At 42.4% G+C, this 25,112-nt stretch overlaps 1 protein-coding gene across 1 annotated transcript in view; it reads right to left on the bottom strand.

Annotated features, from left to right (window-relative positions):
* Window positions 1-25,112, bottom strand: part of LOC126412116 (phosphoribosylformylglycinamidine synthase) — a 223,331-nt gene that overhangs the window by 28,193 nt on the left and 170,026 nt on the right. The window contains exons 19-21 of the mRNA XM_050081551.1: window positions 23,213-23,429; window positions 16,868-17,044; window positions 16,602-16,766 (exon numbers count right to left, since the gene is read on the bottom strand). Coding sequence (XP_049937508.1) covers window positions 16,602-16,766; window positions 16,868-17,044; window positions 23,213-23,429 — 559 coding nt within the window. The remainder of the gene's footprint in view (window positions 1-16,601; window positions 16,767-16,867; window positions 17,045-23,212; window positions 23,430-25,112) is intronic.

Here is a 25,112-nt window from a genome sequence, read left to right as displayed (position 1 = left end):
TTGTATTTTAAATGCTCATTTGTTGGTGCAGCCTAATATTAAAGGTTACTGTTATTTTTTAATAGATTTTCCCCATCCTCACATCTATTTATTTCCTACTAGGGCACTGATGATAACCTCACCGTTTAGTATCGCAAAACTCCAATCAGGTCACATCACACAATTATAATTATCTTTATAACAGTATCTGAGATGTACATATAACTGAGCCACAAGCACAAGTACGGACAAAAATTGAGAGGTTGGTAAACAGGGTTCTGCAGAGTGCAGACACTGTATCATGGCACTTAGCCATGAGTGTAACCCTGTCATGGACCAGGATTAGTCTCTTCACTCATTTCAAAGTAAATAGTTTTTGGTACAGAGTCCAATATTGCCAGAAGATTCTAATCTGGTCAAGGAAAAAAAATCTTGGCTACTTTTCCCTGTTATTGATATTGATACTGGCCAGATATACATCTACCTGTTCCTGAGAGAAAGGGGTCTTAATAGACGGACAGACACAGTCACATAACAAATGACCATTTTTTTTTCTCCATGCGATATAATTACAAATTGATGACTTTTGGATTTTCCCCCTTACTTGTAGTGTGAAACCTTACTTTTTGCTAAATTTCATGATTCTGCATCAACAGGAAGTATTCTATAGGTTTTGATGAGTGAGTTTGCAACTACCAAAATGTGTGGCACAAATGGCCATATCTTCTGATTGCACTGACTTAGCCGCTTAAATTTTTTACACTGCCAAGAAACTGTAGACTTTAGCATGTGACGTATATTTCAATACGATATTTCTACTTGTTAATGGGAAAAAGCGCTCTTAACAGATGGACAGACAGACGGACATCAAAGTGATCCTATAAAGGTCCTCTTTTACTGACTGAGGTATGAAACCCAAAAAAAGGACATAAAAACATAAAATAAATTTATTTTTATGTCCTCAGATACAAGATGTGAAGCAATTAAGTTTTACTCAGTACAAAGTAAGCATTTCATGTCTTTATTCTATATTTTTTAAATTACCGTGTATTAATTAATATTTCATTTGGCACACAGTATGTTTTAAATAAAGCACACGAAGTGGGCACACATCTTGTATCTTCTATTTTAACCAAAATAGCCAGCATACCAAGAGCTGCACACTACTCCTGCCACTATAGCCTGCATCACATAGGACGGCGCTTCCACGCATAGAGGTGGGGCGATGGGGAAGTGTGGAGGGGATGAGGTCTGTGCATGTGTTGTGTGCAGCAGAGAGTGGGCAAACAAGGTCAGTGTTGCTGTACTGTGTTGCTGCAGACAACAGTCAGGCCCATTTGTCTTTGGTATATAGTATTATACATTCAAATCTATGAGGGAGTAATATATTTTAAAACCGATTTCGATCAGCCATCTACATGAGAGAAATCTCACTTCACATCTTGAGGTTGTGTCCATGGCTCCATAGCAATTGTCTGTGTCACGTTGGTAGGAGAGAACAGCTGATGCAGCTTTGTGAAGAAGTCAAGTAGAATTGTTCTCAAAACGGCGATTGTCTAACGACAAGATCATTGATAATGTTTGCAATAATAGCCATTTATTGAGACTTAGACTATATTATAAGTAAAAATGTAATACACAACAAAATAAACTTCAAACTCAAACCAAAATCATTACATTTGCTTGACAATTGCTTCTACTCTATGTAATTTTTTAAATGTCTGTAATGCGCGTAAGTGGTTGTGTTTCACTGCAGTTCAACGTAAATCACTATGTGTAAAAAATAATTACTAGTGGCAAAGACTAGTGCAAAAGACTATCATAAAAATTGTCAGTATGTTACATTTTTTGGTGTCAAGAGGCATTATGATTTTATATATATTAATTCGTTCAACATTACAGTGTGAGAACGCATTAATGATCCATTGAACAAGCAAACAATTAACCACCTTCCGTGAATAACTCGATGGAATGCTCACGATAATCTCGAAAACCACCAATATCTCGACAGGTAACCTTCAATTTCATTTTAAGGCCTTTTCAAACTCGTGCCTTGAAACTAACAGGGGTTTACTTGTCAAATATTGCAGTTTTTGAGGAATTTATCAGGTCGCATTCTCGTGAGCAACTACAGCATACAACAGACTGTGAAAAGCTTAACTTCTCCTTGGGCAATGTGTTGAACATTATAGTACTTCATAAGATACATAGTTCTAATCAATAAAATCTAGGAAGTTCTCATGTACTGTTTACGCATTTGTTGTTGTTGTTGTTGTTGTGGTCTTCAGTCCTGAGACTGGTTTGATGCAGCTCTCCATGCTACTCTATCCTGTGCAAGCTTCTTCATCTCCCAGTACTTACTGCAACCTACATCCTTCTGAATCTGCTTAGTGTATTCATCTCTTGGTCTCCCTCTACGATTTTTACCCTCCACGCTGCCCTCCAATACTAAATTGGTGATCCCTTGATGCCTCAGAACATGTTCTACCAACCGGTCCCTTCTTCTTGTCAAGTTGTGCCACAAACTCCTCTTCTCCCCAGTTCTATTCAATACCTCCTCATTAGTTATGTGAACTACCCATCTAATCTTCAGCATTCTTCTGTAGCACCACATTTCGAAAGCTTCTATTCTCTTCTTGTCTAAACTATTTATCGTCCATGTTTCACTTCCATACATGGCTACACTCCATACAAATACTTTCAGAAACGACTTCCTGACACTTAAATCTACGAGTATACTCGATGTTGACAAATTTTTCTTCTTCAGAAACGCTTTCCTTGCCGCTGTCAGTCTACATTTTATGTCCTCTCTACTTCGACCATCATCAATTATTTTGCTCCCCAAATAGCAAAACTCCTTTACTACTTTAAGTGTCTCATTTCCTAATCTAATTCCCTGAGCATCACCTGACTTAATTTGACTACATTCCATTATCCTCATTTTGCTTTTGTTGATGTTCATCTTATACCCTCCTTTCAAGACACTGTCCATTCTGTTCAACTGCTCTTCCAAGTCCTTTGCTGTCTCTGACAGAATTACAATGTAATCGGCGAACCTCAAAGTTTTTATTTCTTCTCCATGGATTTTAATACCTACTCCAAATTTTTCTTTAGTTTCCTTTACTGTTTGCTCAATATACAGATTGAATAACATCATGGAGAGGCTACAACCCTGTCTCACTCCCTTCCCAACCACAGCTTCCCTTTCATGCCCCTCGACTCTTATAACTGCCATCTGGTTTCTGTACAAATTGTAAATAGCCTTTCGCTCCCTGTATTTTACCTCTGCCACCTTTAGAATTTGAAAGAGAGTATTCCACTCAACATTGCCAAAAGCTTTCTATAAGTCTACAAATGCTAGAAACGTAGGTTTGCCTTTCCTTAATCTTTCTTCAAAGATAAGTCGTAAGGTCAGTGTTATAACCTTTAATCACTACTAAAGTGCGTGGAGATACAAAAGTAGAAACACTAGCAGGTTACATGTTACTAACTCCGTATCTGTCATTCGACTGCCGGGCCGTGACATGCGGCCGGCGCCGTTCATAACCAGGTGGCGCTCCCGCGCTCGGCCGAGCTGCGGAGCGCCTCTATCGCCGTGTTCGCGTACTAACGTAGCGGCACTTTTGAATGTCGTGGCACTGTCACAACACTTTTCCCCCCTTGAAAAAAAAACGCTCACTTTCGTGGAGACACGGACAGTGCGGAGACATCCATGGCCTCTTGGGAGGTCCCGAGAAGATCCCGCGGAGAAACACGAGAGTATGGTCGAAAATGTCCAGGACGGAAGCTGGCGCGTGGAACGTGCCTCCTGGACGAGATGATGGGTGAAAACTCCGGAGCAGCATCCATAGGTGTCGTGGACCTGGGGGTGTGCTCCAGCGAGATGGGTCCCGGAGAAGGCGGCGTCGCGACTGGGGCCGGTTCCGGCGTACTCGGAAGCGGTAGCGACGGCGGCGGCAGCAACACGCCCGGAAGATCGGCAGCAGCGACAGGACTGGCTTCTCGGGCTGGTGGAGACGAAAAAAGGGGCGGTGGTACCGGCGTGGCCACCACTCGTGGGCGCATCTGGTCGTAATGGCGAACAACCATGCCGTCGTCCGTACGTATTTCACAAAGCCGGCGGCCGCGAAGAGCCTGGACCACCCCTGGAATCCATTTAGGGCGAGATCCATACCCCCGTGCCCACACGTCGGCGCCCACCTGGTATTTTCCCGCACTAGGGGACACAGTACAAGGTCTGACAGGGTGAAGCAGATGCAGTAGGGTGCGCGGTTGGCGGCCATGCAAGAGTTCAGCAGGGCTGCGATCACCCAGAGGCGTGAAGCGATAAGAACTCAGAAATTGCAACAGAGCGTCATCTGTGGAAAAATCACTAAGGAATTTTTTCATTTGGCTTTTGAAAGTGCGGACAAGGCGCTCGACCTCCCCATTCGATTGCGGATGGAAGGGCGGTGCTGTAACATGATGAATCCCTTGTCCAGTACAAAAATCACGGAAGGCCTGCGAAGAGAACTGAGGGCCATTGTCCGTGACAATCGTGGATGGAAGACCTTCTAGCGCAAAGATTTTTGACAAAGCCAGCGTCGTCGCCGCAGTGGTGGGCGACGGACAGCGAACAACAAACGGAAACTTCGAGAAGGCGTCAATCAAAAGTAGCCAATAAGTGCCGAGGAAGGGGCCGGCAAAGTCAGCGTGCACCCGTTCCCACGGCTGCGCCGGATCAGGCCACGGAGAGGGCAGAGTACGAGGCGCAGCCAGTTGTTGAACACACTGATCACACGCAGCGACCATGTGGGCGATGTCCGAATCGATACCGGGCCAATAAACGTGCCTGCGGGCCTGGGACTTAGTCCGAGAAATCCCCCAATGGCCCCCATGCAATAGTTTGAGAACAGCTTTGCGAAGAGAGGTGGGCACCACAACCCGTGGAGATGCGCCATCCGTGGCCAGAAGAACAACACCCTCACGAACAGACAGACGAAGGCGCAAGGCATGGTAGTTGCGAAGGGGATCCGACGCCCGGCCCTTTGTCCTGTCCGGCCAACCACGCTGAACAAAACTGATCACCTGATGCAGGACCGGATCCCGCGCAGTAGCCGACGCGACCTGCGAACCTGTAAGTGGAAAACCCTCGACCGCACGACGTTCTTCCTCATCAATGTGGAAACAGAGGAGTTCATCGCGATCGAAAACCGGGTCGGGGCCCATCGGCAAACGCGACAACGCGTCAGCGTTGGCGTGCTGGGCCGTGGGGCGATAGTGAATCTCATAGTGAAAACGAGACAAGTATAAGGCCCAACGTTGCAGGCGGTGAGCTGCCTTATCCGGAAGCGACGCCGAGGGGCTGAACAGAGAGACCAGCGGCTTGTGGTCGGTGATGAGGTGAAACTTAGAACCATACAAAAAAACGCTGAACTTTTTCAGAGCATAAATGATAGCGAGCGCCTCCTTTTCTATTTGAGAGTAACGCCGTTGGGCATCGTTGAGGGTCTTGGAAGCGTAGGCGATGGGTCGTTCCGACCCATCCTCATACCGATGGGCGCGAACAGCCCCTAGGCCATACTGTGACGCGTCAGTCGCCAGAACCAAGTGCTGACCCGGACGGAATGTGGCAAGACAAGGCGCTGACTGCAAATGAGCCTTCAGGCGGACAAAAGCCTGCTCACACTCGGCGGTCCAACAGAAAGGAACGTTTTTGCGTAACAGCTGATGCAGAGGATGAGCCACCGCCGCCGCGGAGGGAATGAATTTGTGATAATAAGCAACCTTGCCTAGAAACGCCTGAAGTTCTTTGACCGTAGACGGCCGGGGTAGAGCGGTAATGGCCGCAACGTGCTGTCGTAGAGGGCGTATACCCTCACGGGACAAGTGGAAACCAAGATACACAATGGAGGGTTGGAAGAACTGAGACTTGTCCAGATTGCACTTCAACCCTGCTGAATGCAGAACCCGAAACAGTGAATGCAAATTGCGAAGGTGCTCCTCAGTGGAGGCCCCCGTGACAACAATGTCATCCAGGTAGTTGATGCAGCCGGGAACGGAAGCCGTGAGCTGTTCCAAAAACCGCTGAAAAATGGCCGGCGCGCTAGCGACGCCAAATGGTAACCGCTGGTACTGATACAACCCACAAGGAGTGTTGATGACGAGAAATTCCTTGGAAGATGCATCCAACGGCAACTGATGGTACGCCTCCGATAAGTCAAGTTTGGAAAAGAACTGGCCCCCAGCGAGCTTGGTAAATAACTCCTCAGGACGGGGAAGAGGATAAGTGTCAATGAGGCTTTGAGCGTTGACAGTGGCTTTAAAATCACCACACAATCGCAGACTCCCGTTTGGTTTAGAAACCACCACGATGGGCGATGCCCATTCGCTGGAGGTAACAGGAAGGAGAATCCCCGAAGCTGTTAACCTGTCTATCTCAGCTTTGACAGGAGCACGCAACGCCATTGGAATAGGGCGTGCCCGGAAAAACTTAGGGCGAGCCGTAGGTTTAAGAGTAATGTGGGCTTCAAACTCCTTGGCACGACCCAGACCAGCAGAGAACACGGACGAGAATTCAGAACACAAGCCATCCAGCTGTGGATACGGAATGTCCTCAGATATGAGGTGCACATCATCATCAATGGAAAACCCGAACAACTGGAAAGCATCATAACCGAACAGGTTTTCAGTGCCCGCATGATCCACCACATAAAACGTGAGGGGCCTAACAACAGACTTGTAGGCAGTGGAAGCATCAAACTGGCCAACAATAGGAATTTTCTGCTTATTATAAGTTCGTAGATTTCGCGTAACGGGAGACAAGGGAGGGGAGCCCAACTCCAAATACGTGCGAGAATTAATGAGAGTTACTGCAGAGCCAGTGTCCACTTGCATGCGAATGTCTTTATCCAGAACACGAACAGTAACAAACAACTTATTCGTTTGAGAAAGCACACAGTTAACATCCATGTCCGATGCCTCGTCCTCGTCGACAGGAACTTTAGGGGACTGACACACAGAAGCAATGTGGCCTCTTTTCCTACATGAAGTACACGTGGCCCAACGTTTTGGACACGCGGCTCTGTCATGCTGTACGAAAGAACGTGGACAAGAAGGAAGGGCGGAACGAACCTGCTTCTGTGGTTGCTGTTTTCGCTGCGAGCGTGGCGGCCCAACGCGACGTTGTTGACGCGAGTGCACCGCCGCCACATCGTCGTTTCCCTGTGAAACAGGCACATTGTCTGCGTCGAAAGTGGTCTGGACAGCGCCTACATCACACCACGCGTCTATTTGCGCACCAGCAGCGTGAGACACTTCAAAGGATTGAGCGATGCAGAGAACTTCCGACAACGACGGGTTTGGCAATTGTAAGGCACGTTGCCGAACTTCTTTATCAGGAGCAAGCCGTAAAATAGCGTCCCGAACCATTGAATCAGCGTAAGACTCATGATGAGTGTCCGTGACAAACTGACATTTCCGACTCAGACCGTGGAGTTCCGCCGCCCAAGCCCGGTAAGATTGATGGGGCTGTTTACGACACCGGTAAAAAGCCACGCGGGCGGCAACGACATGGGTGTTTTTTCGGTAATAGTTAGACAATAAGTCACACATTTCTTGGAAGGACAGAGAGGCAGGTTCCCGCAGAGGGGCTAACTGAGATAGCAGCTGATAGATCCGTGGGGAAATCCAAGATAGAAATAACGACTTACACATAGGAGCGTCGACAACGCCGAAAGCCAAGAAGTGTTGCCGCAAACGCTTCTCATAATCCTCCCAGTCTTCAGCGGCCTCGTCATAAGGAGGGAACGGAGGCGGAGAAGAGGAAGACAGACGATGAGTAAGCGACGTCGACAACGCCTGAATAGCAGCCGTCAGCTGTGTTTGTTGTTCAATAAGCGCTTGCATAAGCTGTTCCATGTCTGCCCCGACACGAACACACAAGTCCACAACGCAGGAAAAAAAATATCCGACCTCGTCGCCAAAAAGTGTTATAACCTTTAATCACTACTAAAGTGCGTGGAGATACAAAAGTAGAAACACTAGCGGGTTACATGTTACTAACTCCGTATCTGTCATTCGACTGCCGGGCCGTGACATGCGGCCGGCGCCGTTCATAACCAGGTGGCGCTCCCGCGCTCGGGTGAGCTGCGGAGCGCCTCTATCGCCGTGTTCGCGTACTAACGTAGCGGCACTTTTGAATGTCGTGGCACTGTCACAACAGTCAGTATTGCCCCACCTGTTCCCAAACTGATCTTCTCCGAGGTCGGCTTCTATCAGTTTTTCCATTTGTCTGTAAAGAATTTGCGATAGTATTTTGCAGCTGTGACTTATTAAACTGATAGTTCGGTAATTTTCACATCTGTCAACACCTGCTTTCTTTGGGATTGGAATTATTATATTCTTCTTGAAGCATGTCTCATACATCTTGCTCACCAGATGGTAGAGTTTTGTCAGGACTGGCTCTCCCAAGGCCGTCAGTAGTTCTAATGGAATGTTGTCTACTCCCGGGGCCTTGTTTCGACTCAGGTCTTTCAGTACTCTGCCAAACTCTTCACGCAGTATCACATCTCCCATTTCATCTTCATCTTCATCTACATCCTCTTCCATTTCCATAATATTGTCCTCAAGCACATCGCCCTTGTATAGACCCTCTATATATTCCTTCCACCTCTCTGCTTTCCCTTCTTTGCTTAGAACTGGGTTTCCATCTGAGCTCTTGATATTTACACAAGTGGCTCTCTTTTCTCCAAAGGTCTCTTTAATTTTCCTGTAGACAGTATCTATCTTACCCCTAGTGATATGCACCTCTACATCCTTACATTTGTCCTCTAGCCATCCCTGCTTAGCCATTTTGCACTTCCTGTCGATCTCATTTTTGAGACATTTGTATTCCTTTTTGCCTGCTTCATTTACTGCGTTTTTATATTTTCTCCTTTCATCAATTAAATTCAATATTTCTTCTGTTACCCAAGGATTTCTACAAGCCCTAAAGCTGCATGCCATCAGGAAAAATTATGGCTGTAGTTTCCCCTTGCTTTCAGCCGTTCGCAGTACCAGCACGGCAAGGCCGTTTTGGTTAGTGTTACAAGGCCAGATCAGTCAATCATCCATACTCTACGCAGTTGATACGTTCACAAAAACATTTTTAAACCAAGAGTGTTTAAAACCAATCTACATCGTAATACCATCTGCTATCCAAGTCCATGTCTGAACCATCTAACTGTAAATTTAGGATGACAGGATCAAGGCTTTTATACATCTTCATCTTTCTGTCAGTCTTATTTCTGACACTTTTCAGTGTGCTGCACACAGTGCGTCCACGCTGAAGGGTGATGGTGTTTATTGCTTCATGCACAAGCATTTCAGTGTCTTGTCTCTGATGTTTTATTTTTTTCCCCACACAGCTTGTAACCTGTGTGCAAATTAATTCTATCAGATTATACTGACAGTGGTATGTGGGTAAATGCAAATCTGTGAGACCACGTTCTTACGCAAGAAAGTAAAATTTGTACATTTCGTTGCGTCACTTTTATAAATTAACGAGCTGCAGGAGTTTAGCACGGGTCTGGATTATATTGCCTGGAATATTTTTATTTTTCAGCCAGAGCACAATATCCTATTTCCTGGTGCTCGCACTTGGTCTTCTCTCTGTAACAACTGAATGATAATTGCCATGGTAATTACAATGACAAACTTGGAAGCAAGGTAGGCAATAATTGTTCAGTGAACCGCTTCTTCAAAATGAGAGCATTCATTTCCAAATGGTAGTCACTACTGGTTTTCTTACATCTAAATACTAGCTTACTCTCAGGATCCAAATCAGAAGAAGAGCCAGCATGTAGAATAAGTATCTGAGAACCTTTTCATATGGGAACTTTAAATCCACCACTACCATCACTGGTTTTCCAGCAGTTATCCATGGGATGATTCTGATTCAACCATGTTTCATCAATGTAACACACTGTAGAGCTACCTCCCCTTCTTGTATCGTGCATCTTTATAAGAGACATGACTTGTGCTGCTTCTGTGTCGCTTCTTTCAATGAAAAACTCTCTTCAACATATTTGAAACCAAAGACTATTAAAATTCATTGTACTGACGAGATGCTACCTTTGAATCCAATTTTCTCAGGTATAATTGTAATAAGTTTTTTTGACGTCAGGTATTCACTGCTTATTTACGTTTCAAACATGGAGCACTTTAAAATATTGTAGTCAAAATCTTCCATTTGTGTTACAGGTTTCTTGCAATTTCGATGCTTTCCAGGCGACACAAACAAATTTTCCTGAAGTTTCTACAGCTCTGACACTTTTGTTTACCATTCTCTATACACTTCTCTTGCCGACTCATGCTTCTGGAGTTCATTCTTGAGTCTTCAAATTGAGAAAAATTGAATTCTCGCTTTCAGATTCACATTTGAAAAAGTTATAGATGTGGAACATAAACCACCTCGACTGCTTGTAAAGCATCTACATCTACATCTACATGATTACTCTACAATTCATAATTAAATGAATAAATGCCTGGCAGAGGGTTCATTGAACCACCTTCAAGCTACTGTATTTCTCTACTGTTCCACTCTTGAACAGCATCGGAAAACAAAAACACTTTAATCTTCCTGTGAGAGTTCTAATTTCTCTTATTTTATTATGATTATCACTCCTCTCTATGTAGGTAGGCCAAAAAAGTATTTTCACACTCTGAGGAGAAAGCTGTTAACTGAAATTTCATGAGAAGATCCCACCACAACGAAAAAAGCCTTTGTTTTGATGACTGCCACTGCAACTCGCATCTGATAACTGCGGCAGTCTCTCCCCTATTTCGCGACAGTACAAAATGAGCTGCCCATCTTTGAATTTTTTCGATCAATCCTATCTGCTGTGGCTCCCACACCAGACAGCAATACTCCAGAAGAGGGCGGAAAATCGTGGAGTAAGTAGTCTCTTTAGTAGTAGACCTGTAGCATTTTCTAAGTGTTCTACCAATAAATAATAGTTTTTGGTTTGCTTTCCACACAACATTATCCACATGAATGTCATAATTTAAGTTATTTGTAATTATAGTCCCTAAGTATTTAGTTGAATTTACAGTCTTTAGATTTGTGTGTTTTATCTTGTAAACCGAAGTTTAGCAGTTTCCTTTTAGCACTCATGTGGATGACTTCAGAGTTTTCATTATTTAGAGTCAATAGCCACTTTTCTCACCACAAAAATATATTATCTAAATTGTTTTGTAATTTGTTTTAATCATTTGACGACTTTATAAGACAGTAAATCACAGCGTCATCTGCAAACAGTCTAAGAGGACAGATCAGATTGTCTCACAAATTGTTTATGAGATCAGAAACAGAAGAAGGCATACAGCACTTCCTTGCAAATGCCAGTTATCACTTCTGTTTTACTTAACGATTTTCCATGAATTACTGCACACTGTGTGACCTTGCTGATAGTCGCACAACTAAGATGACACTCTATAGGAACGCAATTTAACTAAAGTTGCTTGTGAGGTACTTCATCTTTACTGCCTTCACCTTACATACTCATTTAGAAATCACACGAAGATGTCACAGATACACAATCACAGCTATACTGTTACAAGAAAGTAACATCGACATCTGAACACTTTCGCTATGTGAATGAAACTGCATGGTCATTAAATACGGAAACAGCGCAGCATGCGGGAGAGAGATTCTTGCAGTTTAGTTTGTAACTTGCGGGTAGCCACTCAGAGACAGAAAGAATCTTATTGGCTGCTAGCAGATACTGGTGGGGGGATGCGCAGAATGGCTGAAAATAGGGCCACCTTCCTATATGATGTGAACTTTAGTTTAGAGAGCGTCTGTGTGCAGTGGGAACTGTGTACCCCCTCACAAATGACATAAATTTGAGGCTAGCATCACCGAATGGGTCTTCTGACAGGAGGAAGGTTCTTGCTCAGTTTGTGCCAATTTGACAATCTCAAACTATAACACCACTTCCTTTGTTACTCCCCACCCCTACACTTGTTCTATAATTGTGTGCTCAAAGCAATGCATTTATTTGTTTTCCAAACTCTGAGCTCTATGTTGACTGGAATACACTAATTATAACTCTTAAGGTATCAAGTATAATATCCAAATAGCGAAAGGCCAGCTGCAACTTGTACAGAAACCAGACTGCTGTTGCAAGAATCAAAGAACGTGACAGCAAAGCAGTAGGTGAGAAGAGAGCAAGCAGTGAAGGAAACCAAAGAGAAATTTGGAAAGATAATTAAAGTTCTGGGGCAAGCAACAGAATTTCGAAGACTTACTGAGGGCATTGTAATACTGTCAGAGAAGGTCAAGGACCTGGAAAATCTGTTGAATGGAATGGACAGGGTCTGCACAAAGAGGTTGTAAGAGGAACATAATCATAACTAAAATAACAGTAAGGAGTGTAACTGAATTATATCAGATGATACTAGGGCAATTAGATTAAGAAATGAGATGCTAAAATTTGTAGAAGCGTTGACTAGCTGGGCTGCAAAATACTGACACTAATGGAAGTAAAGAGGATATAAAATGCAAACAGGCAATAGCTGGAAAACTTTTTTGTCTTTTTCATGTCCTTTACCTCTTTAGAATTACAATCAGGTAGTTTCTTTTGGAAGTATTTCTTTGCCAATGCGGCATTATATGGAACGAAATGAGGATCAGAAGCAGTAAAGGCAGAAAGAGAATAGAAGCCTCGGAAATGTGGTCCTACCGAAGAATGCTGAAGACCAGATGGGCAGATCATGTAATTAATGAGGAGGTACTGAATAAAATTTGAGAGATAAAAAAATTATGGCACAAGGTGACAAGGAGAAGAGAGATGTTGTCAGGGCATTTCCTGAGGCACTAAGGAGTAATTAATTTTTAATGAAGATGTTGGGGGTATTGTACAGGATGACCATATGGCCAAGTTTCGAATATAGTACACAGATTCAAATGACTGTAGAACAAAGTACTTAAGCAGAGATTTAGAGGCTGTCACAGGATAGACTCTCGTTCAGTTAGCATTGACTGACTTAATTCAATTAAGCTTCATTACCATTATTTTATTTTTATTTATGTTCACTTCATAATTCCCAAGTGGAAAGCTTCATGTGTATGCAGTTTTTAGCTGTTTCAACAACAGAAATATATTTGTGTCCTTACTGAATGGTTTTGCGCAAAGAGGCTAGCTCTAAACTTTGAAAAAAACATGGTTCATCCAGTTTTGTACTGTACTCCTCTTAATGTAATAAATCAACAAGGAAGAATAAACAGGGTACAGAACTGAAAGATCTTAGGTGTGCATAAAACAAACTGGAAAAACCATAAGTAGAGCTGCTAAAATGTCTTGAATCGGCTAATTTTGCCAACTTTGGGAATACAGAAATTAGTAAGTTGATGTATTTTGCAAACATTCATTCAATGACTTCTTGTGGGAACATATTCCAGGAAAATGAGTGCGTGGCTCGTGTTCCCGCCATCATGTATTTTACACCCTGCTTTTAATGTACATCCACCTCACTACGTCAATTTAAATTACTAGTGTCACTGAGTGGCTGCTTTGCACAACTGTGAGCGGCGTTAGCAGCGTGTATCGATGTATCCCCTCTCGTAGTATCTTTGCTTGACTGCTATTACTTCCCGGTCATAGGCAGTTCGTTGCGAGTTTGGGCAGCCAGTCAGTTGGGACGCGTCTGGAGCAGAGTCCGGACCTGCCAGTCAGGGAGTTGCAATGCGGCACTAGTGCAGTTGGGCTGGAGCAGCAGTGAGGTCTGCGTCGACATGGCTTGCCCAAACATTCCCGCCACGCATCACTTGAGCTGGGCCACAGCCTTGGTGGATTGTCGGTCGGTCGTCCTACTGGACGACGCATTTAGGCTTGCCAATCATTCATGAGTCGGCTGTGTGTGTGTGTGTGTGTGTGTGCGTGCGCGCACGCATCGACTCCCGATTTGTCTTCATGTGTGCTTAGTTATTGTTGGGTATCGTTCAGGTCTTCATGCAAGTGTTTGTCAGGTGGTGTGTGTAGTTGGCATTATTTCCTTGACAAGTTATCTTAAATGTTGTTGGCGTACTGGCTCTGGGAGGTTGGTTGTCTCATCGGGTGACATGTAACTGGTTCTCAGAGCACTTCTGGGCCCCTTCAATTACCATCTTGTGGAAATTGGGTCGGCCCTTTTCTGGTGCAGGGATGTCATTTAGCCAGTGGGCATGTTTCCTCTGCATGGTTGGGTCCGAACCAGAATTTCTGCCATCCTGTGTCTGGAAGTGAGTGGCAGACGCAACAGGAGTGCGGTCGCGACGGAGCAGCAGTCGCGACGGACCAGCAGGCAGTCGGTCGGTTGTTGCGGACGAGGGAAGTTATCTCCATGTGTTGCAGTTGGCTGGGGCCGCTGGCAGCCCCTGCACAGTGTTGGAGTGTGTGTGGATCTGTCCGATCGCTGTGAGCTTCATGGTTCACCGACCCATGACGTCAAAGTTGAGTAGTGGTTTCAACTACCCAAGCCACATCCATTCATGTTGTGGTGGTTTGTTTCGGTGGATTGCTGTTGGGGAGGTTTTCCTGTGAGCAACACCAAGTGTTTCTACTGCAGAAATTTAGCCGCCATGTGGTGCAATTAACTATTTTGGTCAACTACAATTTGAGTGCACCAGTGGAATTTTCTGTCTTGTGGCTGTTAGTGTTCTGGTTACCTGCCCTGGGCACTACGTAAATTCAGGCAGTGTTCTTTTGAATGAAATGAACTATATTACCGTGTTTCAAATTCAAGTGTACCAGCGGAATTTTCTGCCTAGTGGCCGTTAGTGTTCTGGTTACCTGCCCTGGCTACTAACGTAATTTCAGGCAGTGTCCTTTCCTCACCTGCTGTCGCTGTCCAATATGGTGTGTAATTTTGACAGCTAATACATACTCCATTATGGATTATCACGTTGGTAATCTTTCTGGTTTGAGTTCGCATGTATTGATTGACAGGAAGCAAGTCGCTGTGTCGGTCAGTCTGTGGCTGTCCCCTGGTTGGGTTCCGACGGATCAAGTATAGTTGGGCTCACCACCTGTCTCGCCTAAGTGAACGGGACAGACTGACCTCCCTGGAGGCTTCTGAGTGCCACCGGTGTTTAATTATCGGTTGTCAGCTACTTTAAATTCAAGGCTTATGGTTATTATTTTTATTTTCTTAAAATTTTGCAAAATTAATTTTTAAATTTATCTTTCAAGCTTAAACATTGTGGCCTTCTGCCTTTAAAAGATTATGGTAATATATTTTAAAATTTTGAAACTTAGTTGTGGCCTTCAGCAATTGGTATTGCACCTTGCACATGTATGTTCTATCTGCATAGCCTTAAGGCTTTCCACATAGCCATGATATGTTTCTTTATTTATTTGATTTGCCTCTTTAATTGCATTTTAATCTTATTAATTTTTAAGATTTCTGGTTGTTAAACATTCTAGCCTTCTGCCTTTAAAAGTCTATGGTAATACATTCTAAAATTTTGAAATTTAATTGTGGCCATCAGCCATTTGTATTGCACTTTGCATATGTTTGCTGATATTTTTTAAAAATTATTTTATTGCTACCTTAATTGGAATTTTATCTTGTTGATTTGTTATGATTTCTTGTTTGGAGGCCTTCAGCCGTGAAAGAGTTGCATTCGGTAAAGGTCCGGCTATGTGCCACTTTGGTTGTAAAGGTTATTAAATTACAGTTAGAAGGAGAAACTGACCTCAACATTTGGCCCTTTCCAAAATCCTATTACCTGTTCTGCCCAGCGTGTTTAGCGGGTGTATCAGATAATATCTTGCTTAGGCAAAAAGTATTCATTGCACAGAAGAAAGTAATTAGAAATATGAAGTTAACACATATACATCTTGCAGATATCTCTTTAAGCAGCTGGGGATATTAACCACAGCCTCACAGTGCATTTATTCACTTATGAAATTTGGTATCAACAATCCATCTAAGTTTGAGAGTAACAGAGATATTCACAAGCACAATACACCAGAAGAAAAAATGTTCTGCATTACCCTATAATGAACATAATTTTGGCATAGAAAGGGATGAAACATGTAGCTACTAAACACTGACAATCTACCCACGGAAATAAAATGTCTGACAGATACCAGAAGTGTCTTCAAATGTACATTAAAGATGGTTATCCTTGACTATTACTTATGCATCACACAGGAATTCTTGAGAAGAGTATTATTATTATTAATTGTAAGTTATATCTATGTGTTCTTTGTTTTTACTGTCAACATGTTCCACATCACAACATTTACCATGAATTTGATCTATGTAACAACTAACTACAGTAACTAACTAACTCTTGTCCAGTGCAGTCCCCAACAATCAGTCTTTCCTTCGTATCCCGTCAGGTAAGTATCCCCTGCCACGGGGTTCCGGGTGACTTTTCCAAACTCTACGCCTTTCCCTAAACCTCACCAGTCCTTTTCTTTTACTCCTCTTCCTTCCGCCACAAGAAGGAGCTACTGTCTCCGAAAGCTAGCAAACTGTAATACCTTTCATTTATGTGTTCTCCTGCTGCCACTTGTTGAGTAGATTTTTTGCTATACAATTACTTATCAATCTTTATACTGACATGATAAATTAACACATTCCATTCGGCTAAGTTGTAACTGCCACAATACCTGCAGGAAGTGTTCCGATCCAGCCGAGTAAGCTCATTAGTTGGCAGCCGTTACAAACTCCCAGGCTAAAAGTGTCTTCTCTGGCAGCAAATGCCTGGAACTGAGCTCTGAGTGAAGGGTGAAAGAGCAGGCTTGCAGCCCAGCCTTTTGCTGATCCAAGAACATCTGAAACCATTAAAAATAAAAAGAGAAATAAAAATACAAAACACATTTACTGAAGTATACAAGTTCTTCAGGGGATGATGAAGAAGAAAAATACAACATACCTGCATAGCTAAAACCACCAGGAAATATTACTCCTCTGAAAATATCAACAGTCACTTTCTTATCAAGCAAGTCTTGCATAGTCACATCCCAAACTTCAAAGCCAGCCATATGAAGTGATGCTGCCATCTCCCGATCACCATTAATTCCTTCTTCACGAATTACAGCAACACGCTGAACTGTGAATTTAATTTTAGTCTGATTATTGTTACATAAATCTACAAAGTATTTTATATAACTTAAAAAGACTATTACAAGGCAAATACAAATTTGATAAACTGTAAAAGGAGAGAATATCAAATGAAATGAATTAATTATCAGATAGTCAGTCATTTATATTTTTTAGAATTCCATCAATATATTGTTATTCACCAAGATATATTGAAATTAAGAAATTAAAGTGTGTTCTTCTGGGTTTGGTAATATAAGCAACCATTTATTAATGGAACTTTTCCTGACTGCCTGAAATATGCTAAAATTCAGCCACTGTACAAGAAACAGGACAAAGAAAACTGTCGAGTTTCCAGATAATTTTACTTTTGCTGGCTTTTTCAATTTTTTGGGGTATAGTAATATACAGGATGGAACACAGCAAAATCAAAAACACTTCGAGGAGTTGCAGACAATGTCTTGAGGAACATACTGGAGACAGGAACATCTATCCAGAAATATCATCCAACCACACTACAGAGCTTTGAAGTTGCAGGGGCCAATGGCTGCTGTTAGGCTACCCGTTCAGCAGCAAATGTGAGTTTTTATGTTGATGCACTACCAGCAGAAGTTCTGACAATGGTCCTCACAGCATTCACTGTGTTAGACAATGCTAAATGAGTTCATGCCTGTCACAACAACAGCTCACCCCTAAAACTTAGACAGAAACTCTGTAGTGTTGCTGGACAATGTTCCTGGACATGGGTTGCTACCTCAGTATGTTTCTCAAGCCACCTTCTACAATTCCTCGAAGTTTCTTGGTAGTGTTTTGTTGCTCTTTCATAACCATCAGACTAAAAATTACATATTGTTGAAGTCTCAGTTTGACAGTATTATGAAAATGATGGTTACTAATCACCATATAAGAGATGCTGAGTCACAGATAGGCACAACAAAAAGACTATCAAACAAGTAAGCTTTCGGTCCAAAAGGATTTCATTGCAACTAGACAACACACACACACACACACACACACACACACACACACACACACAGCTCTGGCATATGACCACTGCCGAGGTCAGACTTCTCTGGTCATGTGTCTGTGAGTTGCATTTGAGTGTGTGTGTATGTGTGTGTGTGTGTGTGTGTGTGTGTGTGTGTGTGTGAGAGAGAGAGAGAGAGAGAGAGAGAGAGAGAGAGAGAGAGAGAGAGAGTTGCCTAGTTGCAATGAAATACTTTTTGACCAAAAACTTACTTGTTTGACAGTCTTTTTGTTATTTTGTTATGCCTATCTCTGACTCAGCATCTCAGCTATATGGTGAGTAGCAACCATTCTTCTCATCCTGGATTTTCTACTGTTTGGAGCCTCAGATTGGATTGCTAAAAAGGTTCTGATACTGAGAGTGTAATCAATTCATTAGACAATAAATTACAGGCTACCAGTACATCCTGTGACCTTACAAAGACATTTGACTGCATATATATGTATTGGAATTATACAGAATATACTGTGCATACTCCACAAATGATGCAATTCCATTGACTCAAACTTCGTAATATTATGAGGACATACATGACAATATATCTCCAAAACTATTCTCAGCAATCTTGGAAAAAACAACATCTAAATTGAATTGAGAAATGATGGGGATCCAAGATCTGGGAAAGACATTAAATAAACTGAGATGTGTTGTTGATATTGTTCTATTTGCAAATAGTATAGAATAGATAATATTCTTCTCGGGTACGCAGCTGGATCATAACGTCTTCATGACACAATATTTCCGCGGTCCAACTGGCCGCCATCTTCAGGTGAGAGTGCTGGTGCATGACCTCGCCGGAACTGACTTACTAGCGCAAGCGGCGGCCCATATATAGGCCGCAGAAGACCCACAACGTGTGCGCGAGAATGTGCCGTAACTGCCCTCTAGCGCAGTAAACATACCGCGCCGCCAGTGGTGGAAATAGGCGAAATCGAGATATCGCTGTCAAAAATTAAAAAATTTTTTGTTCAAGCAGAATGGCTATACAGATAAACAGATCCGTTGTGCTTTCCAGTTTGGACCTTCGCCTGAACCACCAGAAGATACCTGCAAATCGGTGGCTTTTCTGCCTTTTGCTGGGAGCATTTCCTCGAAGATAGGAAGAATTCTGAAATGATACCATATCAAAAGTATTTTTCAGCCGCCAGCCAAGATTAGAGCGCTCCTTGGCTCTGTAAAGGATGACTTGGGTTTGAGGAAGCCCGGTGTGTACAAGATCCCTTGCCACTGTGGGAAGGCTTATATTGGTCAAACAATCCGGACCATTCGGCACCGATGTGTTGAGCATCAGCGGCACACACGGCTGCTTCAATCTGAGAAATCTGCAGTGGCGGAGCACTGTCTCACCGAGGGACACAGAATGCTCTATGACGAGACACAAATGGTTGCCCCTGCATCTCGCTATTGGGGCTGTGTTTTAAAAGAATCCATAGAGATTCGTTTATCTGACAATCTTATTAATAGAGACAAGGGTTATCTTTTAAGTAAGACTTGGGACCCGGTGTTATCTGACATTAAAAAACAATGGTCTGTGTTTCGATCGTCGGAATAAAAATTTTTGACAGCGATATCTCGATTTCGCCTGTTTCCACCACTGGCGGCACGGTATGTTTACTGCCCTAGAGGGCAGTTACGGCACCTTCTCAAGTACGTGTTGTGGGTCTTCTGCGGCCTATATATGGGCTGCCGCTTGCGCTAGTAAGTCAGTTCCGACGAGATCGTGCACCAGCACTCCCACCTGAAGATGGCAGCCAGTTGGACCGCGGAAATATTGTGTCATGAAGACGTTATGATCCGGCTGCATACCCGAGAAGAATATTATCAATTATTACGCCGGGAAAGTCTTCATAGCCACAGTACAGAATACATTCAAATATTAGTTAGCGAATTTGTGTTAGTCTGCTTTGAAGTTGATCTAAAAATGAATTTTGACAAAACCAAGATCATGATGAAATGAATGGACCAACTGCAAAGGATCACAAATGTGTCTATCTGGGACAGTCTGTAAATATGAAAGCAGATTTGAAACTAGAAATATTTTGACAAGTTGAACTTAAGGAAGATACTCTTCAGTTTCCGAGTCTAAGAAGTCAGCTGAGCTGAAGGAAACAGTTTTTGACCAATGTATACTACCAATAATAATTTATGGCTGTGAGACACAAATATTTAATGAGTTCATCATTAGAAAACTCATACAGAAGTGGAAAGATCAATATTGTGCTATACAAAGAAAGAAAGAAACAGAGAAAGAAACAAAGAAAGACAGTAGTAGATATCAGATGTAAAACAAACAGAAGTAAGATAATGGAATACCTTGAAATGGCAGTGGGCTGATCATGTTGTTTGAAGAAAGTATGACCACATAATTGGTAGAAATGGAATAATCAGCTGGTACCCTATACTGTGAGCTGACTCAAAGAGGTCACATCTCCAAGTGATTGAATTGGCTCTCTCCTTGAAATCCCATCTGTCTCTAATCTGGGCACACTTTTACAATTTACTACAGTCCCTACACCCTCCTGCTTAACAGTATATTTACATCATCATTAAGTTTGTTGTAAATAATCCACACAGTTCACAAGGAACAATGATGTACATAATTACAATAACAGAAGGAAAATGGCATTCAGAAGAATTTCTGTTATTGTAATGTGTAAAAGGTGCCAGGTAGGAATTACTAACTCACATCATCTGTGAAATTCCCCCCCCCCCCCCCCCCCCCAAACACACACTTATAAATGTTCAGCATGTAGCCATATTTACAAATTAATTTGTGATGTGAATGTGAAGTGACTCATTCCACATCATTATGATTTGTCATGCAAACTGACCCATGGAACGTGAAACTAACGAATCAACCAACCAACCATCGTCATTATTGCCCTACATAATTACATTACACATTTAGCTGCCTCTGATCAGTTTGTTTTGACACTGTCGAAGATGCTATCTGAGCTACTTATGTCTCACTTCCACATGCAAGAATCGCTACCCACCAAAAGACTCTCGTGCAGCCTCCTGGCTACTCCTAATAGTTCCAAATCCTGCCTTACTGATACAATTCATTTCCCAAATACTCAGAAATCTACACTGAGTATCTCTTGTACAAAATGTCAAGCACAGTTCCTCTGGTATTTCTGGAGAACTTTGCAATGTGCAGGTGGAATGGTCCCAAAAAAAATAGGTGCTTTGTGCGGTGCCGTGTTGTTGGAAAATATTGGTTTCTGTCTTATCACAGCGAAAATATTTTTCAAATGGGAAATTTGTATGCCCATTTGATAGTGAGGTCTTAAATAGCAAAGCGGTAAATTTTATATACTGATATGGGTCAATTGGGACTGCTAAACGTGAAGAACCAGTAGTCTACCAACAAACACATAGTGCTGCTGTACAGCAGTGGCAGACAGGCAGCTCTACGCAGACTGGAACTCGAGGCGAGGATGGGTAGTCAGGCGAGGAAGGCGTAGCCCACTAATATTTACCAATACGATCAGCTATAGAGGCCAGTTCATTAAATCAAATATTACAGTAGAGTCTTCCATTGACACAGGATGTTAGAAGAAACACATGGTGGGCAGTATTTGTTTCAGCTGATACCACCTGTAGATAGACAGTTTATGTACAATGGATGTACGTGTTTGTGTCCCCGTGTAGCTCTACAATCGAGCTTCAGGCAAACTTGGTACGTATATGACTTATTACACTGTTGGGTAAGCCTCTCCCATCAGCCTTAAGGTGGGGTTGGGGTGTGGGAGAGGGGACATAAGAGTAATCGAAAAAGATCTACAGCAGTACCAAATCTACAAGCCAACTGGCAACAGCACAATTCTAATAACATTTTACATTTAACACTGGAATTTCAAACAAAGCTGTTGTAAAAATTTTTACACTATAGAAAGATTTCCTTGCTCTTCCTCTATGATAAGCTAATCAGCCCAGCAATGCCCCACAGGGCAAACTATAAGCAAGCCCTCCTCCTACTAACCAGGCACCTTAGTCCTTTCTAAATGTGCAATCCTCGACTCCAGGCCCAGGTTTAATCATGTCAGTTTTGTCAAAGATCTGCTATTCTATACTTTTGCCCCTCTATGGAAGGATTTCTTCACCACACACAACTGTCGGTAGTCATCACACATATGGAACTAACCGCTGTCTACAATTGTGTGATTGTAACCACAGGGAAGTGTCTAGTGTAAAAAGATACTAGAGTTTTCTCACTGCTGTATCAACCACCTAAGTGATTAAAAGTGACACAACGTAGTACTTATGTAAGGTACATTGAAATGATTTTAATGTCTATTCAGATACTTTTATTGGTGTATTATGATAATATGTAAATTGTGAGCTTAATAAATGTCTTCTGATTTCTATGTCATGCTGAGTACATGGATGTTGCAACATTCCGATGACCTTAAGAACATTTTGTGTAATTTTAAGATTTCCTGTCGCATGATTAATTTGAAATGTTCTAGGGTATACAACCACGTGACATCATTCAAATGGTGCACTATAATATCAGGAAGCCATCTTGCTGCCATATTCCGATGACCCCGAAGACGGACTATATTCTACATGAGTTATTATAGCACCAAGTTGTTAAGACATTTAAGCATTTCTGGGACAGCATTTTATGAGAATCTGAAGAGATCTGGCAACATGAACTGCCTTTTCCAACTAAGTAAAGCTTGGGACCCAGCACTGAGTATGCTCAAAGCAGCAAAGCAGAAAGACAACCTGTGGGGAGATCCAGTCATGGTACATCACTTGAAGAGCTCATTTAGATGTGGTTCCCCTGCTGTGGTGACACGGAGGTTGAGGGCCACAACTTGTGTCTCCTCCATGTCACCAGAGGAGCCACAGCCACGTATTGAAGACTTGAGGTTGACAGCAGTAGGCACAGGTATACGAGATAGCATCCATTGGGAGATGATAAGTCATCAGGGCCACATGAAGATGGCAACATGTCAGCTTGCAGAAATATTGCACCATTTGGATCACGCCACATTTCAAAATGAGAACAATTTTATTACAAACACTCCTTTCCTACTTATAAACATGTACATTGGCAGTAACGTGGCGGTAAGTGCTGGCCGGCCAATGTGCTGCCTCCTAATTTTACAGTGAGTTGCGCTCTCGATGCAATCCCCACACCTGATGACAAGCTGACTGCCACGTCAGGGTTCCTATTGGGGTCGAACGTGAGCCGGTACTTGGGTGCCCTCCTCCTTGCCAGATTCTCGAACTCCTGTCGGACACAGTCCGGGTTCGCCTGCCGTCTCTCCAGCTGGTAGCTTGTCTCCTCCCACACTCTGAACAGTGAGTACACGTCACTCTTCAGAGCGAGGTTTCCATTTACAAGTATCTTCACCTGAAAAATGCACCCATAAAAGTCAGCAATGTTATTCTCCTCTCACTGTGCCGAATGCAGTGACAAAGAATTTGAACCAACAGCACATACACAATGTTTCCCTATATCTCTGCTCCGGGTAATGCAGAAGCATTTAAAATTGCTTCCCAGTATCACTGGGTTATGTCCATTAAATATGAAATTCATTGATTTTTTTCTCTCTCTAATCTTCAATCAAGGTTTTTATGCATAAAAGATTTTTTAAGGTAAGACTTGCTTAAACTATGATAATAATTATAATATGATAAATACTGATAATAATGGTAGTAATAAGAGTGAAAAGGAGATTTCAGACAAATCTGAATATATCCAAGTCCTCAGTTATTATTAATTTTTCTGTCATAAGCTAACTGCAATTAATTCTAACAGCAGTTACATTAGGAATAACTGATACATAATAGCTGCTGCAGGAGGTGGCCATAGAAACAAACATATATGTAAGGCTATTTAGAATAGCTGTAGGCTACTGACAAATAACTAATAGCTCTAAAGCAGAAACATGGCTAAACTACAGCTATTACCAATAATAGTTCACAACTGTGGAGAAAGAAAATGTGGATCATTGACACTGCCATGCAGGCGGTAGCAGAATCAAGTAAAACTTGCCAGATGGGAGAACTCCAGAATCGAACTACAGTGTCTGTAACCAGTAAAAGTGGTCCCAGTAGTTCTCTGCACACTGGGAGCACTGTCAGAGTATCTTAGCAAACCACTGAAAATCAGTGGCACTGATAAAATGTCCATCTGCCAACTACAAAAAGCCACTTTACTGGAATCTGCACATATTATCTGCTCATACATCATGCAGTCCAAGATGTTTTGTAAATGTCAAACTAATGATAAAATATGAGATCTGGCACAGTGGACTCATTTGCTGTGTTTTTACTGCAATAGTAGTAGTACTAGCAGCAGCAGCAGCAGCAGCAGCAGTAGTAGTAGTAAAAATAAAAGACAAAAGCTTCTGTAGGTGTACAAAAGTGACTTCTAAGAGAGGTAATTTGAAGTACTGACCCAGCTAGGGCCTGAGGAAATAGAGTAAGGTGATACGAGTAACAACAGGAACCAACTGTTTTTGTGCACAAGTCATTCACTGTCTTTTAAGGTTGAAGGGTGCTTCACCTCTCTGATATAGTAAGGAAGATCACTCCAAAACGTTGTTCCTACTACTGAAAATGATTTAGAGCAGGCAGTTGGGTTATGCATTTTGTCGGAAAAGATTTGGTTGCCCTGAAGGGAATGAGTGTTTCTGTTGTGCTATTCAGACAAGAGTTCAAAGTCGAAGACATATACAAAGGACTGCATACATCAATCAAATGGTAGAACAGACAGAGGTTATTGAAATCTCTGCATTTTCCAGGATGTAGCCAGGATAGCCGAGAGTAAGGTTGTGAAATATGATCAATAAATCAAATGTCATGGATATATTGCACATGGAAGGTTGTGACCATACTGTGAGATTTTCTAACAGACATTGCTCAAGAACCGCTGTAATCAGCAATCATTGATACCAGCTTTTGTATTAAGACAAGCTGAAAATTAATGGCTTCGAATTTTTTATGCGAAAATTCTTAAAGCTTTTTAAATAAAATAAATGTTACTAAAATTCTACATCTTTATTCTTAATTCTAAATATTTGTAATTTTC

This window comes from Schistocerca serialis, chromosome 7, assembly GCF_023864345.2.
Source record: "Schistocerca serialis cubense isolate TAMUIC-IGC-003099 chromosome 7, iqSchSeri2.2, whole genome shotgun sequence".
NCBI classification, from domain to species: domain Eukaryota; kingdom Metazoa; phylum Arthropoda; class Insecta; order Orthoptera; family Acrididae; genus Schistocerca; species Schistocerca serialis.
Note: the sequence above shows the minus strand (reverse complement) of the source record. Positions and strands in the feature narration are given on the sequence as shown.